Consider the following 20,428-nt stretch of genomic DNA (forward strand, 5'->3'; position numbering starts at 1 on the left):
ATACATTGACTGTATTAAATTGCTTCTTTATACTCTTTTCCATTTCTAGAGCAATCATAGGGCAAAGTAATGTTTTGAAAATGAATGCCAATTGTGTTTCTTTCATAGAAGTGTTGATTAACTCCTCAATTTATTTTCTATATATCTAGTGATTTAAGAATTTATATGATATTGAAAAGACTCTGACTAAATGCAATGAGAGAATACACTGTATTGATTACTGCTCAAAATGCTTATTACACATTGCAAAACAATGTAATATAAGCTTTTAATCATACCAAAATATGTTTTAAAAGAAATAAAACTCTATAGTCACTTGACTATTTATGTTACTTTAAAGACTAATTTCTTTGTAGCATATTCTTTCCACTGAAAATAAATTTCAAAATTGTTATTAAAGCTTGTAAAGCACATAATGATTTTAAGTGAAATTATTGTTTGCTGAAATAATTACACCAAACAATAATAATTTTACAAACTGACTTTTAAATATAGGGTTACATTGTGGATAAAAACAAAAAGATTTGAAGATTCCGCAGCAGCTTGAAGGCAGCAGAACAGTATTAGGGAAAAAGAGTTGTACCATATGGTAAATTTGCAGTCAATAGGAAAACCCTTAAGAATGCAGAAAAAGTGTTATTAATGAGAATTTATACTAAAGAAAAGGTATTTTTAAAAGCAATTCAATTTATTTCACCTTGAAATAATTATTTTAGAAGTATATGAAATTATCTATAAACATTTTAATATTTGTACAGAAAGTGCTACACTTTTACATATTTGTCATCTTTGGTAAAAACATTAAAAATAAAACTTTTAAGTGATATATCCTTATACTTACCTTAGTTTAGCCAAAATATTAACAAATAATGAACCATGTTATTAAATTACATTTTAAAATGCATACCTATTTTACTTAACACTATCTTGAATTTTGTCTACAAGGAACTTCCTTTTTTTTTTGAACAAAACATTTGTATATGTTAGGCATTTGTGGAAATCTACTTACTCTTGCATTAACCTCTGTTTTTATCTTAAATAAATATATCTGAATTATAAATGTGTCTCAATAACTCATTCCTCTCCCTGCCCTTCCTCCAACTCTCTCTTTATTACATAGTATATATAATGTGTTCTCATAAGTATATACTTCTTATCCAGGCAATAGTTTATTCATAAAATAATTTTTACTGCTGGCTGTGGAGGGGGTTTGCTGTTAATGTTGTTTTTTAAAATGGACCAAAGTAGATATTCCATTCTGTTATTTGGGGCACAAATAAACTACAACTTTCCAATATTTTAATATTTAAGCGGGAGGATAAGCTTTTAGGAAGCATTCTTACATTTTTTAGGTCACTAATTTATCTTATAGGAAATTCTTGCTTTTGAGCACAAGTAATATTCCTGTTGCTTGGAAGAGTTCTTGCAGTTTCGCATGGGGCTACTGACTTATTTCCAGTGAGTAGGGTAAGGCAGGACAGATTTGGCCTGCAGGTAGAAACCAACTTTAGTTGGTATTTCACTTAGTTGTCAGTCTCTGTTGAGATCGCCTACACAAAGGGCAACTGTGCAGGTCTCTAAACTCCTGAGCTATGTTTTGTCTCTGTCTCCATTACAAACGTGTGTGTGTATCCATAGGCAGTCAGCCTCTCTGTACCTGACATACCCTTTCTTAAAATAGTAGTTTTTAATTTTTTTCCTGCCTGTCAGTTATGTCCTTTGTAGATCAAAAGTAAAATATGATCCTTTGAATTTAACTCCTTTGAATTTGTTTTCTTAGAAAGTCTTGAGACAAAAAACCTAAATGCAATATTCTGTTTTTAAAGAGCCTTTAAATATAAAGTGAACTTTTACAATCAATATTCACAATATTAATTTGAAATTACAAACCAATTTCCACCATCGATTTGTTTTTGAGCCCTTCTATTTTGACATGTATTTTTTTTTACTATTGAAAGTTTTTAGTTAGAAAAGTATTAATCTAAAAAAAATTACATTTCCCCCTATAGTTTTTTAAGCACAGAAGCATCACAATGGAGAATTACCTGGTTTAAACCATTAACCCCAAGCTACTTCAGAGGGTGTCCTAGAATGTCTCGCTCTGTTGCCTTTTCAAACCTTTTCTCTACAGATACAACCCTGTACTCTTTTTTAATCCTCTGGAGATCTAAAGCAGATGATCATAATTCTTTAATAGTATTCTCGATATGGCATCTTGGGATCTTTCAAGTGAAACCTTCCACATCCACCAGCCCATTCTTATGACTCTTATTTGCCTTTACCCTCTTAACAATTTTCTTTACTTTGCTCTAAATAATTTCTAATTTGTTTAATAGAAATTACAAGTCTTTCCATTTTGTAGCACTTATTTGCAAAGCATTCTCAAAGATCATATCATCACTGCTAAATAATCATAAATACAATCCTCCAAACAATCTATATTTAATGCAGATATTATTTCCCTCATTTATAAGCCTAAGGTTCAGAATTAAGACTCTGAACTAATACTCAGAAAGTCTGTAACCTGTCCAGAGGCACAAAACTGTATTTATTTTGGAGCCAGACAAGAACATGAATATCTTTAGATTCTAGATCTGTTTCCATTTTTTTAGGAATTCCTTTTTCTGAAGTCCTTCAAATGAAGGAATATTCGTTAGAAGGACTTCTAATGAACAAATGAAGCAATATTGAATACAGAAATAAATGGTTTTTCCATATCTATAAACTATGGTGGTATATCTTCTCATAGTCTTGAAATACCAAGAGATTTGGTTCTGTGGCTAGAAGAAAACTATTATAATCTGTTGAATTATTTCGGCTCCTTTTATTTAAAACTAAACATAATTTATTCTAAATTTTGATTAATTTATTTTGCAAAAAAGCAATAAAGATATTTTTCTTAACTCAAAGATCATAGACTTCTCGAATGCATGTTTTTGACAAGTATATTTCTTCCTTTAAAAATGAAATTTTACTTGGATCATTTGAAGTGAAAGAGTACATTTAATGTCGCTCTCTAGGTTGTTCAATTAAGGGAATACTTGCACCAAAGATAACAAATATGAGACCTTCTAAGAAAGAACGTATATCATTCCGAGACAATCCTGTGCAACTCAGTGGTGGATGGGGAAGTGGCAAAAAGAAGGAGAAAACATCCAACTAATCCTTCAAGTGTCAGCATTCAAAACTTATGGCAAACAGTTTGTATTCAAGAGGTCTGTGGGTTTCTGGTCACGTTGCCAACTGGATACCAAGTTTTAGAATACTGTATTTAATTTCCCTTGTTATACATATTTCACAATTTTATCTTATTTTCCTTCTGTAAAGAACAGATTCTTCAGGGGTGCCTGTTTTCATGTAGAATGGCTTCCAGAAAAAAATTTAACTCTTGAAATATTGTAATGGAATTTGCATATCCTGTTTCTTCTTTAGTTTACATTTTTTTCACACATGTATTCAAGATGCTTTTTTGTTACCAAGATAAATTTTAATAACATACACATATGTAAGAGATTACAGCCATGTTTTATTGAACATTTTAATGTAGTATTAATAAATAATGTTAATAAACTTTTCTATCAGGTTATTATAATTGGGTATTTCAAAGATAAATTGATATGAAAAGTAATTCAACATAATAAAAATGGCCTTTAATTTGCAAAATTTTTGTCATTTTAAATAGATCAGGGAGTTATAAGAAAATATACATTCAGTTTAAATAAAATTAAATATAAATTTAAATAATAATTACCAATTTATAGAATTGGAGACTTTCATATGTCTATTACCCTTATTTTTAAAAGGTACACATTTATTCTGGCTCTTTAACATTATTGTACTGACTCAAAACTACTCTAACAATTTAATTTTTGTCTTACCAATTCCCTTAAAATTATTTTTAAAATCTTTTAAAGCTCAAGCTCATCATTTTTTAGCTTTAATATTTTCTAAAATTACAGCCCTTTTTATTACTTTTACTATTATGTGGTTAATTTTCTGTCATATCTTAACAAATACAATGTGCAGAAAACTTCATTTACTTCTTATGCTCTTTAGAATCTTTTACTCTCTTCTCTGGAGCTTTTTTAACAAAGCTAAATTCATAGTTCTCCAGTAACTTTCCATTGCTGTGTTGCTGTGTAATAAGATCCAGTGAACTGTAGTTTTTTCCCCTTGTTTTTCCTACTTCTTATTGAAATATTTCATCTGGAATATAGAAATGACTAAACAGATTTAGAGATGCATTATGTAGTTTGTGCCCATCATCTACTTTTTGGGACCCTATTCCATTTCAAACCTGTAAATCTCTTTTAACTTGATTGAGATAGAAATGTTAATGAGCCTTGGGCTGTCAATCAATAAAGAAAACATGGATTCATATGTTGTGGCCTAGAAGTTGAGCTTTGGAACATAAGCTCCATATGTAGTTGCTTTATGAATGCACTGTGCTGTCATCCTTTCACTAACAGCACCCACAAACCAATATAATGTAATGATGGAAAATATTTTATCTAAGCCTATTGTGAACTCTGCAGGAGAAAACCACATTAAAGCTGATATTTATTGGGTTTTATGCTTCATATACTCAAATCAATGAAGTGGAAAGGCTAGTAGAAGTGAAATGCTTATGATTAATCTGTATTGTGCCTAAAAATAAGTTTAAATCTATGGTTCTTTTATTCTATAATCTGTGTAATTGTTTTATAATATTAATTTTGAAAAAGCTTATATGTGTTGATGCTTCTAAATTTGTAGATGGTGATTGATATATATTTCAGTAAAATAGTTTTCTAATTGTAACATGTAACTGGAAGTTCTTTATAGTGTTTATTGTGTTCAGCCTTGAAAAAATCATTAAAAATATCTTCTCAAAGCTCAAACACATCATTTTGTAATAGTTTATGTTTATGAAAAACAGAAATGGTAAAGTGAAATTTTTAAAAATTGAATAAAACAAACAATAAATCAAACCAAGAGATATTCTTTCTCCCTTTTCCTGAGAGAGATATTGAAGGAAATATTTATTTTTTGGATTGGGGATAGTGAAAATATGAGCATATCTTGCCACTTAGCTGACACTGAATTTTAGATTGAAAGTGATGGAAATGTGCCTGTTATTCACATGTTCAACCCAAAATGCATTTGTCCTTTCCTCCCTCCCCCTATGTCCTACACCCAACCCCTTTCTAACTCACTTCCCACTTTCCTACCTGTTCTCATCTCCCTATGCTATCACAAGCAATTATCTTCTGTCACTTCTAGCAAGAATGGCAAAGTGAAGCACTAATGAGAATATTGTACCAAAAGCCTGGCAGAAGAGCCAGGTAAGTTGTCTGGAGTTTCCAAAATGTCTTCGTTTGAGAGCTAACTACGTTGGTTTATAGAGCAACCCCCTTCCCAAGTCCCATCCATCAACAATGCAATATAAGAGATCGTATTAGGTATTTGGGGAAACATTCCTAATCATTAATGGATGTGGATCCTAATTCTTTATTGTGTTCATAAATTAGTTGGAAGTATGGAACCCCATTTTTTAAAAGTGCCAAAGTAATATAACAAAATTCAAAGTACTAATAAAGGTACCACTTTTGCCTTAAAGGCAAAAGAGAAAATAAACTAGGATTCCTGGATATTACTTTCGAGATTTTCTTTTTTGAAGAAAATAAGGGAGAAATTGTTTTAACTAGAAATAATATGTTGGAAGGCAGACAAGAATAAAAAGTTTTGAAATTTAAATTGCAAATGAACAGTAAGTAGCATTTTACCGATAGTTGACTGATTTCAAATCCTTGCATCATCAGCACAATAAACCTATACTGTTTAGTTGTCAAACTGGTCATTGCTATATTTTCTCTAAGTTAGCTGTTCTATACTATATTTTCTTTAAATTTTTCTAAAAAATTGTGTAGCATTAATCTACAATTCAAATTAATGAAATTAAAATAGTCAAGATATATTTTTATGGCAGTGGACTTGGCCCAGTGGTTCGGCGTCCATCTACCACATGGGAGGTCCGTGGTTCAAACCCCGGGCCTCCTTGACCCATGTGGAGCTGGCCCACGTGCATTGCTGATGCGCGCAAGGAGTGCCCTGCCATGTAGGGGTGTCCCCCGTGTAGGAGAGCCCCACACACAAGGAGTGTGCCCTGTAAGGAGAGCCGCCCAGCGGGAAAGAAAGTGCAGCCTGGCCAGGAATGGTGCTGCACACACGGAGAGCTGACACAAGATGACACAACAAAAAGAAACACAGATTCCCATGCCACTGACAACAACAGAAGCGGACAAAGAAGACACAGCAAATAGACACAGAGAACAGACAACCGGGGTGGGGGGGAAGGGAAGAGAAATAAATCTTTTAAAAAAAGATATATTTTTATATTATTTTGTTGGTAATATACCATAATCATTGTAACTATAATAAGCTTCTTAGAAAGGAATGCACTTTTGCATATTTTTTAAGATACAGATTCATTTGTCATGTACTTAATTGAGATTAAATAACTGAATAAATTCTTCCTTAACATATTAAGTCCATTTCCAATCAAATGGCATTTCCATAATCTTTTTTTTTAAGATTTATTTATTTTTTGTCTCCCCTTCCCGCGCCCCCCCCCCCAGTTGTCTGCACTCTGTGTCCATTTGGTGTGTGTTCTTCTGTATCCGCTTGTATTCTTGTCAGTGGCACCAGGAATCTGTGTCTCTTTTTTTGTTGTGTGATCATCTTGCTGTGTCAGCTCTCCGTGTGTGCAGCGCCACTCCTGGGCAAGCTGCACCCTTCTTTTTTTCACATGGGGCAGCTCTCCTTATGGGGCACACTCCTTGCACATGGGGCTCCCATACATGGGGGCACCCATGCATGGCACAGCACTCCGTGCGCACATCAGCACTGCATGTGGGCCAGCTTATCACACGGGTCAGGAGGCCCTGGGTTTGAACCCTGGACCTTCTATGTGGTAGGTGGATGCTCTATCCATTGAACCAAATCTGCTTCCCTCCATAATCTTTAAAGGCCAGCAAATTATGGTCTTTATGACTGTACTAATGGAAAAATAAGTTATCTAGTAAGTATACTTTAATTTAGGGGAAGAAGATCCATAAGCATTCTGTAGAATAGTTGCCAAGATTAATTTCTAACTAGTCACTAATATGAAATGTAATATACAGTCTGTTTCAGTATAGAAAGAAATATATTATCTGTCACAATATTTTTGCCTACCTAACTGGAATTTTTTTCACTAATGCTTTTCAATTTCTCTGATTGTGAAATTGTTACTGATGATTGTGAAAATCTCTTTTCAAGAAGATAAAGAACTGAAATAAAAAGTTGGGTTGTCCAATACATTAGCCACTAGCCACCTGTCACTACTGAGTACTTGAAATGTGGTTAATGAGTTGAGAAATGATGTTAGTGTAAAATATACATCAGATTTCAAAGATTTAGGGGAAAAAAGTATGTAAACTAGCCCAATAATTTTTATATTGATAGCACATAAAAACAATAGTACTTTGCATATATTAGGTTGAATAAAATATTAAAATAATTGTATATTTCCTTTTACTTTATTTTAAAGTGACTACCAGAAAAATTTAGATTACCTATTTGGCTCATATTATTTTCTGTTGAATGGCTCTGATCTAGAAGCTGTTCTGAGAGATAACTTAGGATGGTTTTTTTTGATGTAAAAAAGATTAGCAATATAATAAGGAGAAAAAAAGTAACTATATAAAACAGGGCACAAAAATCCTAGATTAGGGAAACGGACTTTGGCCCAGTGGTTGGGGCGTCCGTCTACCATATGGGAAGTCCGCGGTTCAAACCCCGGGCCTCCTTGACCCGTGTGGAGCTGGCCATGCGCAGTGCTGATGCGCGCAAGGAGTGCCGTGCCACGCAAGGGTGTCCCCCGCGTGGGGGAGCCCCACGCGCAAGGAGTGCGCCGGTGAGGAAAAGCCGCCCAGCGTGAAAAGAAAGAGCAGCCTGCCCAGGAATGGCGCCGCCCACACTTCCCGTGCCGCTGACGACAACAGAAGCGGACAAAGAAACAAGACGCAGGAAATAGACACCAAGAACAGACAACCAGGGGAGGGGGGGAAATTAAATAAATAAATAAATCTTTTTTAAAAAAAAAATCCTAGATTATAGAAAAGGGAAAAAACAAAATCTTTGCAACTTTGATTCTGCTAAACATGTGAATATTGTGAAATATAAAAGGGAAATAATCTTCCATTGTGATTCTGAACTTTGAAATGGCATAATTGAATTTAACTCTGGCATAATTAAATTTAACTCTCCATTTCCTATGAATATATTTGTTTTTATTTAGTTTTCATCAGAATCCATCTTATAAAGTCAGATTATAGTATTTTATATAGCTGGTGGTAAGAAATAAGATTAGCAACCACCTTGTAGTCTATTACATCAGGCTTTACAAATGTATAACTATTAATTTTTCAAATGGCATTATTTGAACTGTGATGTGGATTTCTATAATGGGAGCCACATTACTTTTAGCTACATATTTTATCATAAATCCTTAAAAAAATCTAAGGCATAAGACCTAAAGTCAAACACATAAATGAATATAATACATTCGAAAGTAACAAATATTCAGTGTATTTATAACCTTTAAAAAGTATATGATCAACACAATACCTCTATGTGGTACTGCCTGACAACTACTTGTCCTTTTTCCAAAAATATCATGCAATTGATCTACTGTATGTAGGAGACAGAACTTTTTCCAAGTCAAAAATTGAATTGTACCTTCACCATGACTTTTGATTTTAACTCATATCTCTGCCATTAGGACAAGAGAACAGATAAGTTTCAACTCAGGAGCACTTCCTAGTAAATCTGGAATGGTCACCTATAAGAAGGGACAATGGGGTCTCATTAGAGCTTAGTAGGAAAGAATGCATCAAACAGCATGAAAAAATCCCAAAATCAATTGGCGATATTTGTTATAGTAAGGACTTTTCTGTCACTTATTTGCCATCTTGATGTAGAACAGTAACTAGTCAAAGAGCTATAGAAACACATACCTTCTATGAAGCTTTTGAAAAAGTGAACCAATTCCATTAACACTATAACAGGAAAAGTTCTTATATTTCAAGCTTCATTTTAACATTACTGAGAGAGTGTAACCTGCCTAATACCTCTAATTTTTAGAAGGTGTTTTTATAACCACTTTTGCATTGCAAGAGCAAACATGAAAAATCACTTCAAATCCATGCTTTCTTAATGGAAGCCTGAATATATCTGCTAGTGGTAATCAGGTGAATAAATGTAAAACTTAAAAAAATACATCATTGGGATTTCCGGTCACTAATATTCTCTTGTAAAGTATGTAATAGAAACTTTCTAATTTATTTTATTATCCTCATAGAATACATCTACACTAACAATATCCTTAGAAATGTAATGTAAATCACATATATACTTTACATTTTTCTAATAGCCACATTAAAAATGTAAAAAGAAATGGGTGAGATTAACTTAATTATTTCATTTAACCCAAAATGCATTTTGTTATCTGACTGTCCTGTGCCCTAATCCTGGTTCTTTTGTATTCTCTTGGACAAGTAACAAACTCTGTGAGCTTCAGGTTGCTTGCCATTAAATGAGGATTATAATATATAACTAATAGATAGGACAATATGAGGCCAAAATGACAAAGTATATGCAAAGCCCCTGACTTGGCTCAGTGCCTTGGGGTCTGATAACTGAATAAATCATGAATGTTATAGTAAACTTTTCTGAACAAAATCTTTCAAAATTAAACCAAAATTTCTCTAAACAGATTATAATTGGGTCAATTCTGCATACTTTATTTTGAAATATTTCCATGAGATGGTGAAAAAATATTTTTAATAGATCTTTAAGAACTGGCTTCTCTAGATTTACCTTAAAATGGCAGTAGAATTAAATGCTATGATTATCTGCATATGGAACATTCTCTACATTTAGGAATGTAAAAGGTAAACATTTCTAATAGCATGCTAAATTTTTGTTTCACATGGGCAAGAAACAGATATACTTCTATAAAATGAGCTGAAATGTCAGTACCAGAGCTCTGTAGGTAATGCCCTAGTCTCTAAAACAGACCCATAAAAATGTTTCCATTCCTCAGATCCCAATGTGGATACCAGGGATACATTCTCCCTTCTCATCCCATACCCTTCAAATAAGGGATCCAAGAGCTTGAAGTGAAATTCAAAAAAACATCAGTTTTGTGAGGATGTGTTGGTATGGGTATGATATTTATTAAATAATACACAGTATAGTGTGGACTTAGTAAGGGGCCTATGGTTTTCACCTGACTGGCAAAGGGGTCTGTGGAACAAAGAAGGTCAAGAACATCTGCTCTAGGACTCAGAGAAAAGGATTTCCATCCCTTGATTTGATTTCTTTTTAAAGCTTTTTTCAATGTTTAAAATTAAAGTCAGCGGGAAGCAGATTTGGCTCAACTGATAGGGCATCTGCCTACCACATGGGAGGTCCAGGGTTCAATCCCAGGGCCTCCTGATCCATGTGATGAGCTGGCCCACGTGCAGTGCTGATGTGCACAAGGAGTGCCATGCCACGCAGGTGAGTCCCCCGCGTAGGGGAGCCCCACGTGCAAGGAGTGTGCCTCGTAAGGAGAGCTGCCCCATGTGAAAAAAAAAAGTGCAACCTGCCCAGGAGTGGCGCTGCACACACGGAGAGCTGATGCAGCAAGATGATGCAACAAAAAGAGACAGAGATTGCTGGTGCCGCTGACAATACAAGCAGACAGAAAAACACACAGCGGATGGACACAGAGCAGACAACTGGGAGGGGGGTTGGGGGGAAGGGAAGAGAAATAAATAAAAAATAAATCTTTTTAAAAAATTAATGTCATCTTTCCTTTTGAGAACAACAGAAAAACAAACTAGTTCTTCATTTTCTTCAAAATATTACTAATTATAGTCCATATCTTATATTTATGTATTTTCTCCCCAAATACTATTATTAACATCCTGTATTATTATATATTTGTTATAGTTCATGAGAGAATATTCTCATATTTGTTCTGTTAACCATAGTCCATCTTCCAGCCAGAATTCACTGTGTTGCACAGTCCCATGCCTTATAGAGTCCATTCAAAGAATACACACAGAGGCTCTCATTTCATCCCAGATTTGGGTATTAACCTATACCCGATAAACAACACTATAAGGAACTTTTATTTTAGTATCCTAAAGAGGATAAAACTTGTCTTCAAGATAAGAAAGATTAGTTCCAAGGGGAATGGGGAAGAAAAGAGTATTCTCATAATCTTTCCCAATGACTTTGAAGGATGAATTGATCTGGAGGAAAGGTGTTAGGCAAAGGATGCATCCTTGAGACAAATGATAGCAACATGTTCAAGGAATGGTGAGACTCACCTAGGGACTGGATTACTACACAGAACTGAGAGCTCTTCCTGAGAGATAGGAAGAAGTAGTGGGGAAGTACGATTCCATCAAGTACCCTGAAACCTCTCCAGTCAGCAAGCCAGATGGGATTTTAGGTTATATGTGTAGTCTCTACACATTGGAAAGTGTATGTTATGGAAAATTGCTATGTTATGGTTTTCAAAATTAGGAAATAAATAGTCCTTTCAGACAGTGATATTATCAATTATTATTAGAATTCTTTTTAAATATAAATAGACATGATTAGGAGAAAATATCATCTTGATTCAAATATGAAATGACAACAGTAAAGCTACTTTAATCAAAGTCCCTAATTAATAGATACACTGATCCAATCAAGAAAATTTGGTTGACCTATAGAAGCATTAGCTTTTAAGATCTGGTGAGAATTGATTCTTTATAGACACTAATATTTCTTAAATCTGATTGAAGGTGCTTTGAAGTGCAGCCATTGGCAGAACTATTTGTAAACACTTTCCTCACATAAATATTGATATAGACAGTGATTTCCTGAACAAGCTCTTCTTACCCCACTGAATGATCTGAGTGGCCTTCGTGAGCGCTATGCAGAGGAAAACAGCTAGAAGTTTTAATACTATTTTATTGGAGTATATTAGTGTCAAAGAACTGAAAGTCCTCTTAGAAATCGAAGTTTAATTGATAACAATTGTGTTTCTAATCAATAACTTCCATCTAATGTTTTATTTAAATACATGGCTTTACAATGAAAAGATTTTAACATTAGAAGCTGAGACCTTAACAAGTAACTATATTTATTTTAAGTTACACAGATATTATGTAGGTCATTAATGGCAGAACTAGAAGTAGGACTCCAGTCTGCTGAGTCATAAAAATCATGAACATTTTTGGTTAGAGATACTACCTATTGTCTTAGTTTGCCCATCTGCTATGACGAATACCACACAAAGAGTCAGCTTAAACAATGGGAATTTACTGTCCCACAGTTTTAGAAGCTAGAATTCTGAAATCAAGGTGTCAGCAATGCAACATTTTCTCCCCAATGTCTCTAGCATTCTGGTGCTGGCTGGCTGCAGTCCTTGGGGTTCTCTGGCTTGCATCTCTGCCTTCCATTACATGGCGATGCCCTGGATCTCCTCCTGTGTCTTTATCTGACTTGGGATTTTTTCTTCTGTGGCCTCTGACTGACTGCCTCTGAATTTCTTCTGCTTACATAGGTCTCCTGCAATAGGGATTAAGGCCCACCCTTGATCTATTTGGGCTGCACCTTAACTGAAATTAAAGTCTTAGTTGGAGTATACAATTCAATCTTCGACACCTTTGTTTACAGCATAACTAAATAGTTGTTTGGGACAAGTTCATTTACTCAAACTAGTACATACACCTCATGACCTAGAATCTTCGTGGAAATTTGGCTCTTGTACACCATTCTTTCCTTTCTTTCCATCTCTTAATGATAATTATATTATTTCATATTCTTAAACAATTGGTTTTGTTTCTCTTTTTAAAGTCATTTTTCATTTCATATCACCAATAGTTAATTATTTTTCCCTTGTCTATGTTCTTTATCAAATGCTTACGCATCCTGAATTTTAAAAGTCATAATAACAGCAAACTAATATATATTGCTTATTATTTGACCAGGCATTGTCCTAAAGACATTAGATATATAAATTCCCTTGATACTTGCTCCCACCTAATGAGATATGGACTATTACCCTCTCCATTTTATAGATGATGATACTGAATTTCCAAATGGTTAAGCAGCTTTCCCAGCATCACACAGCCAGCAAGTGGTAGAGCTGGAACTCAAACACAGTCAGTTCCAAGAGTCTGTACTTCATTACACTCTTGATGTTGTAGATGAAATAGATGTTAATTACATATACATTCTGATGGAAGTTGTGTGTAACCAGTTAGCCAAACTTGCTGTCAATAGATAGTCAAAAAGTTTTTTTTTCTATATAATAAAAACACGGACAGTCCAGAATGATGCAATTATTGACAAAAACACTCACTTTCTAAGTGTAGTTCTCAAATTCCATGTCATGGTTAAGGCAAAACATGGCCAAAAAAAAAAAAAGTGATTCTTCTTCTTAGAGAAATGTAATCCTAATTTGGAAAAATAGTAGTACTATAGTTTTCTTGTATAGGAAACTTCAGAGGCGTAAAACTCTTGTAAGCTTTAAGAACATCATTTAGAAGCTTTGATTTAGAAGAGCCTCTGCCCAACACAGATTTTACCACTGTAACTTCTCTTGACCAGTGGCATGCAACCTTGAAGATCAGACCACTTCAGTCATATAGAACCCTCATTGCTAAAAATAATGCTGGTATCTTTCAAGCGTTGTTTCCCCTCTCCTATGTTTAAATTTTTAACCTTAACTTGAGACTTCACATTTGCTTCCATTGATTAATTCCATTATCCCATCTTCTTCAAATACATTTGTATCACTCTTTCCCCCTATATCCTAAAGATTTAACTAGCCCTCCTAGGAATAAGTAATTTGCAAAACTTTTTAAGTGTAGTGTCTATATTTGAGTTAGTGATAATATTGGCTAGCATGAAGGTCCACCTTTAGTGTATAAAATTTGCCAGGAATCTTTTTTAAAATAATGTATAGAATCCCAGAATATTCACTTCTGGAGCAAAAGTAGCATGCAGTATACGGTTTGCCTCAGCTGTGATCTAGCAGTTAGACACAACCAAGGATGTTTATATAACTCAAAGGAGATATTGATCATAGATCTCTTTTATTTCATAAAAAAATAAAATATACATTAACAAAGTTTCTCTCCTAAATTTATTTCCCAAGGTTTACATTTCTTCGTAAATTCTGAGAGTTTTCAGTTTTATTAACATTAGAAAGAATGCAAGACTAAAGAGCATTCTTACTCAAAACAAAATAGTTATTAAGATTTTTGCCTAATTCAATTCAATTTTTCAGTAATTCTTAATGTATAAAAAGAATTACTGCAAAGCCCTATTCTCAAAAGTGGCCCATGTGAATTAAATACACTGTAAAACAGAATTTCAAGATATTAATCAGCAATGTTCTTTATTTGGATTCCCTATAAGTAATTGCATGTAAGGTATTTCCCCCAAACCAGGTTCTTTTACAAATAAATGCCTCCTTAAAAATTAAGGATATATATATATATATATATATATATAATATATATATTATATATAAATATATATAATATATATAATATTTTGTTTTGCATATGTGTTCGAAACGTCAAAATAATCTATAAGTGAATGGTCTAAAAGCTCCCTTTTTTCTTTCTTCTGGTAACATTGAAATACTAAGTGAAATATTTGGTGGGATAACTAAATATTTTAATGCTTATTATATTTGGACTTTATTAATTGTGCGTTTAGGAGTTTTTGCGGTTTTAGCAAGCTGACGGGGTAAGAAAGTGTTTATTTGTTCCTTGTCTTATAATAAAGGCCCATTTGGGGTATCTGATGATGGGAACTGAAAGAGTATGTAATCGGCTGAGGATCTGAGGACTTTTTTAGTTTGTCTGAGAATGCAGGGGACGCCACCTTTGTAGAGGGAGCACATTACCTTATTTTATTTTATTTTTTTAAATTATTTTAAACATACAGTGCATCAAAAATCCAGTAAAGGTTGAGAGGTTTTTCTGTAGAATAAGATCGTAAGAAGGGCTGGACGGTTGACTGGCATTTAACGTACGCGCTAGGAACACCTTGCAGTCAGGTTGAAATCTGACAATCGCCGACAGGGAGGATGGATCATTCGCTGTAAATGACAGGTAGAAGAGTGTGAGGTGTGCGCTACTTCACACGCGCCTTGCGCGAACACACACACACTACTGTCAAACAGAGTTATGGTCTCCTACCTTCCTCCCCTAAATCTCTGAAGCAATTTGTGATATCATGGATTACTTGTGATTGCCAACTGTGAAACAAAAAGGGCACTGTCCTTACCAAGGGACGTTTAGATGATCTATTTGCCAGTATCAATATTTGGATGGAAAGCTTAAAATATGTTGTTTTTCCAAGAGTTATACTTTAAAAGGGGGAAAGCACCACTGATGAAATATTAGCAGCAAATTGGTTAACCACTAACTTCTCTTCTGTATTCGTCCAGGCTCCTGTTAAGTTTGCTGGAGAAGCGAACCTTCATTCCTTTTGCTCAGAAAAAGATTCCTCCACACATGCGCCCTGAACCGCCGAGTATCCCCGGGTCGTAGGTGACTTCGCCTACGGTTTTGAGGTCACATCAGGCGCCTTTGGAGACTCAACCCTCACCCCAGAGGCCCAGCAGGGAGGTCCCGCGGGGCGGGTAACCCGGAGGGTGGTCCTGCACGCGGCGCGCGCCAGGTGGCGGTCCCCCCATCCGAGGGGGCGCTCCGACTCGCCCGCGGAAGTTTGCTCGACGCGCTGCCGAGGCTGAAAGGTTCTGCTGAGAAAGCACCGGCGTGAGGTCGGGCAGCGGCTGCGGGGCAAGTGCACCGGCTCCGGGCTCCGGGCAATGCCGCCGGGGGGGTGGGGCATGGGCCGCCCCAAGTCCTGCTCCCCAAGGAGAGGCTTTCCACAACCGCAGCTTTCCTTCCGTGAGCCACGGAGAACATTTTTCCCCCCAGAAACCCTATTGCGATCCTTTGCAAGTTCAAATTCACTTATCAAAATTCACATCAGGTACCCGTGTTGCCAGGCGGGAGAGGTTGAGAAGGAGAAGGAGGACCTAAGCAGCGAATATTAATTTTTACCTTTCTCTAAAGTTCCTTGCCGATTTTTTTGCGGTAAAGAAGTTGGCGCCCTCTTCCCCGCCGCTCTAGATAAAAGCGTTTGTTTTCCTTCTTTTTGTTGAATGTGTAAAGCGCCACGGCAAAAGGTTACACTCTTTTCAGCTGCTTACAATGAGGTGCGTTCTAAGCGTACCGCCTTGGCGCCCAGATCCTGTCCTCTTGATCCGAGGTGAAGGATCTACGTGGGCGGGTGGGGAGAGGGAGGGGAAGGGAGGTGGTAGTGGGCTGGGGTCTTAAGGAAGGAGAATTTGCCTCGCTGCTGGGCGCTGCCTTGGTTCTGTCTATTGGTCGTGTCAGTTTTATGACCATAGACTTTACACTTTTATAATGCCAGTCCAAAGGACAGACATCCGTCATTCGCCTCAGTATCTACACTTTTTCCTTTACGAAAGTCTTTCTCTAAAACGTGAGAGCTCCACTTGTGAATGTGTACGCAGGTTTTCTTGAAAATATGAAATTCGGAATTTAAGACATATCTAGTAAATCAGCAGGAAAAATGTAAGCTAAGGGACATATTGAATAGCATTTCTGAACAAGTCAGATCTCCAATAAAATGGTAGAAAACGTGTTATAGGCAAACAATAATTAGACATCGTTGTCTTGTTCCTGAACTTAATGTGAACATATCCAGTGCTTAATCAGTATGATGTTAGCTGTGGATTTTTCCTCTTAGATGCCCTTTATCAGACTGAGGGAATTATCTTCTATTCCTAGTTTGTTGAGTGTTTTCATCTTGTGAGATCTGGGTTTATGAATTGAAATCAATTAACTTTAATTATGCAGTATTTAAGTATATATGTCATAGATGTAATTCTAACATTAATGGTCTGTTACTTTATTCAGAACTTCCTGGAGAAATGATGATAGCCATGCGGAGAAATAACATTGTTGAAAATAGAATTTTTAATATTTGTAATAAAATTAATTTCTATAGTAAATGTAAAGAATGCCTATAGAAAATGTAAATAATTGCATGTTAGAAATTCAAACTATTTGTGCATAAGAAAATGTCATCTCAGAAATTTACATTTAAATTGAATGCCTTAGGAAAGCAGAAGCCAAATTGGTTTCTCTCTTAAGAAAAGGGCAACTATGTGAAAAGCTGAAATTCAAACTCAAGCAAAGCTCTTTGAAAAGGCATGTGAATTTCTGAAACAGTAAACTACTTAATATTGTTTTTGAAATCACAGATGAATTTAATCCATTTTATTCGGGAGTTTTTTAACCACACATTTGAAAGACTAACAGGACTGGTAAACATTCAGGTAATTTTTTTTTTATAAAAGGCAGAAACTTCAAAAATGTGATAGAGTCATATTAGTCTGTAGGCGTGTATTCTGAAATAGTTTATGGATTGGGACCTACATTTTACAGAAAACCTTAAATGTTTCTTGGTGTGTGTGTGTATATATATTTATTTTGATGAAATCCTCCTAAGCTGCTTTGATGCAAAATATATATAGTTGTTATGTCTGGAGTGTATAGCTGTGGGAAGCCTGAAGATGAAGCCAGGGAAGGAAAACGGCAGTGGAGCACACACAAACATGAGGCCATCTGGCTTCTTGCCATGATACATGACATTCAATTATTTTAGTACTTTTTCATGAGAGTTTCCCTCCACCCCAGCCTCCCCACTCCTCCCATGCCCTTGCCTTTCTCCATTTGGCATAGTTCATCTGATTCCGCACGCATTTTTCCTAGCTTTACTTAATAATATGCCTCAGATTCTCACGGCAAAGAGAAAGAGCTAAGACTAAAATTCTTGCAATCCTATCTAACATTCGCAGCATTACTATATAACTGACATTTCTTTCAGTAAGTTGAGGAAGAAAAGAACTAGAATGGTCTGCACATTATTTCTCCCAAGGCTTTGATGTATATACATAAATATATTAGCGCGTGCGAGGTGGGGCGGGGTGCAGCTTTGAGAGGCTTTTAGTCCCTGAGACTTTTTCTTGTAATGTGAAATAAGTCAAACTGCCTTAGAAGGCCTGCCAGTACCTTTTCCGAATTTGCTCTCTAATAAAGCAAGACCTTTGGGAACGTACTCGTTATGAAATAGTCATTTCAGTGGACTTTTTTTTCCCAAAAAGTTTGAACTTATTCAATTATTTTAACTCAAGGTCTAAAAGGAATGAATTAAAAGGCATTTTCAAAAACTCCAAAAATCAATTTCAGAGGAGTTGGCACCTCACCCTCAAATAACTTTAGATGTAACTTTAAATTGGAGCAACCGAGTCACCTTATAAAAATTAGCCTTTCCACTGTGTTAGCGTCCATGGAGCTGGAGGAACGATGTGCTTAACCACAACACATCTAAATTAATAGTGGATAAAATTGTGTTTCAAAGAGACTGAGACCTGAACCTGCAGTAGGTCTTGTTAGCCCTCATCCTTTTGCTTTCTCGTCTCCGCACGTTCCTCCCGGACGCCCTCCGCACGCGCCGCGCCTATTCACACCAAGGAGATGTGACGAAGCCTCAGTGGCTACTCAGCGTCCAGAGATCTGAAAGATCTGGAATCCTAGGATATCCCAAATTTTGTCATGCTTTGAAAGATATCGATGGTTCCTCACCTCCGTCCTTCTCCCACCTCCACGCCCTCACCCCACTCCCACCACCTCCTGCGAGTGTTGGCGCCTACCGGGGAAGATCTGCTCTGAAAGAAGCAAGCGAGAAAACCATGTGCAACAGCTTTCTTGACTGAAATGAACGAAGGGGAGCCGAGTCCTGGGTTTAGAACCTTAGGTTGCGGATATTAAAAGGGATGAATGATACTCTCAAAGACAAAATAGAAAGGTGGGGCAGGAAAGGAACGGAAGCCTGGGAGTGACCGGCTGAGCCTGTTGAGATAAACTCCTGATTGGAACCTGGCTCAATAAACTGGCTCTCCAGGCCAGTGGAACACTCTCATCCGGGACCCAGGCCAAACCGACTGGCTTGAACTTGGGGGGGGGGGGGGGGGTTGGAATGGGGAGGGGAGGGTTTGCGCGAGAGGGGGAGGGGGAGGAGTAGGTTTTAAAAGTCTGCTGAGTAGCTAGGGACCCAGGCCAAACCGGGTCTGGGTAGAGTAGCTGAGAATATTTCTCAAAGTGCTGTGGTCAATTTCCAAAAACGTTATCCTGAAAGCATCAGGAAGAGGCCCAGGTAGATCTTAGGAAGGGTGAGAGACCCTCCAAACTGATTTCTTCTCCCTTTTTGCGACCTACAGAAATCAATTCTTGTTTTAATTAGTGGTAGTTAAAATTTATTATTAATGCTCCAATGGTTAGAGCTGTCATTACGATAAATTCTATCTCAGTCTCTCAAAGTACATTTAATGCAGCTCTTGGCTACCAGAGCCAACTTCTTGCCAAAAACTGCAGATTAAGTATTCGTTATGGGAGTTTGCCATTAGCTGTTCCCTCTGTTAAGAGCCCATGTGGTTACACGTCCCCAAATACAGAGGATTCCGTGTAAGAGATTTGAGTTTCCAGAAGGCTTCGGGGATATTAACAGGGGTGGGCAACACCTCGACCCCATCCCTTTCACCACTATCGTCAAAAGTGGGCGTGGGATGTGGAGTGGAAACAGGTTTTTACTAGGCAGCTGTTGTCTTCGACGCCCCTGTTGTTTTCTCAATGAGCTGGACCTTTATTGGTGTAAAAGTACTCCATGAGCTTGCATCACATGTCTCTCATTTAAAAGACACCGAATGTTTTTTCAGGGAATTTAGGGCTCTTAAGACGCATATTTATAAACAAGCTGACAGAGCCCTATGACACTACTAAATTTATAGCTGAGAGTGGTTTGCACATTTGCTCAGGTCAGCAGTGGGCATTGATCATGCTGCTGTGAACTTTTGAAAAACATATTAAACGACCATTTCTCTTATCTTCCCCTTGTGTATCTGAGAATTAAGAAAGCCTGACCGTAAGAAAGATACAGACGGGAAAGGAAAAACTGAAAATCGCCGACCCACACAGGAGTGGCTAGATAACCCGACACCCCACTCTCCATCAGGGGCGGCCAGGAACCGGCTAGAAATTGCCCAGGAAGCGCCTAGATGCTCCTCCTCCTTAAGCAAGGCTGGGTGATCCGGGGCACCCTCTCACACCCATTTCCCGACTTTTCTCGTGGGCGCAGGCAGAACAGCCACGGCAACCGTGCTGAGGCTGCCGGGCTTGGAGTTCCTGTGCCGTGCCGCAGCTTGGCTTTTCTCCTGGCTCTCAGTCCTTGCACACTTTGATGGTGACCC

General features: G+C 36.7%; 1 protein-coding gene across 4 annotated transcripts in view; it reads left to right on the forward strand.

The window, feature by feature from the left end:
- LRRIQ1 (leucine rich repeats and IQ motif containing 1) overlaps nt 1-4,970 on the forward strand; it is a 258,148-nt gene extending 253,178 nt beyond the window's left edge. For 2 of the 4 annotated variants that reach the window (XM_058308513.2, XM_058308508.2), the window contains exon 26: nt 3,021-4,970. In XM_058308513.2, coding sequence (XP_058164496.1) covers nt 3,021-3,163 — 143 coding nt within the window. In that variant the 3' untranslated portion in view covers nt 3,164-4,970. The remainder of the gene's footprint in view (nt 1-3,020) is intronic. The other 2 variants (XM_058308506.2, XM_058308507.2) reach the window with 1 other exon arrangement.
- Nucleotides 4,971-20,428: the final 15,458 nt, after the last annotated feature.

This window comes from Dasypus novemcinctus, chromosome 12 (genome assembly GCF_030445035.2).
Source record: "Dasypus novemcinctus isolate mDasNov1 chromosome 12, mDasNov1.1.hap2, whole genome shotgun sequence".
Classification (NCBI taxonomy): domain Eukaryota; kingdom Metazoa; phylum Chordata; class Mammalia; order Cingulata; family Dasypodidae; genus Dasypus; species Dasypus novemcinctus.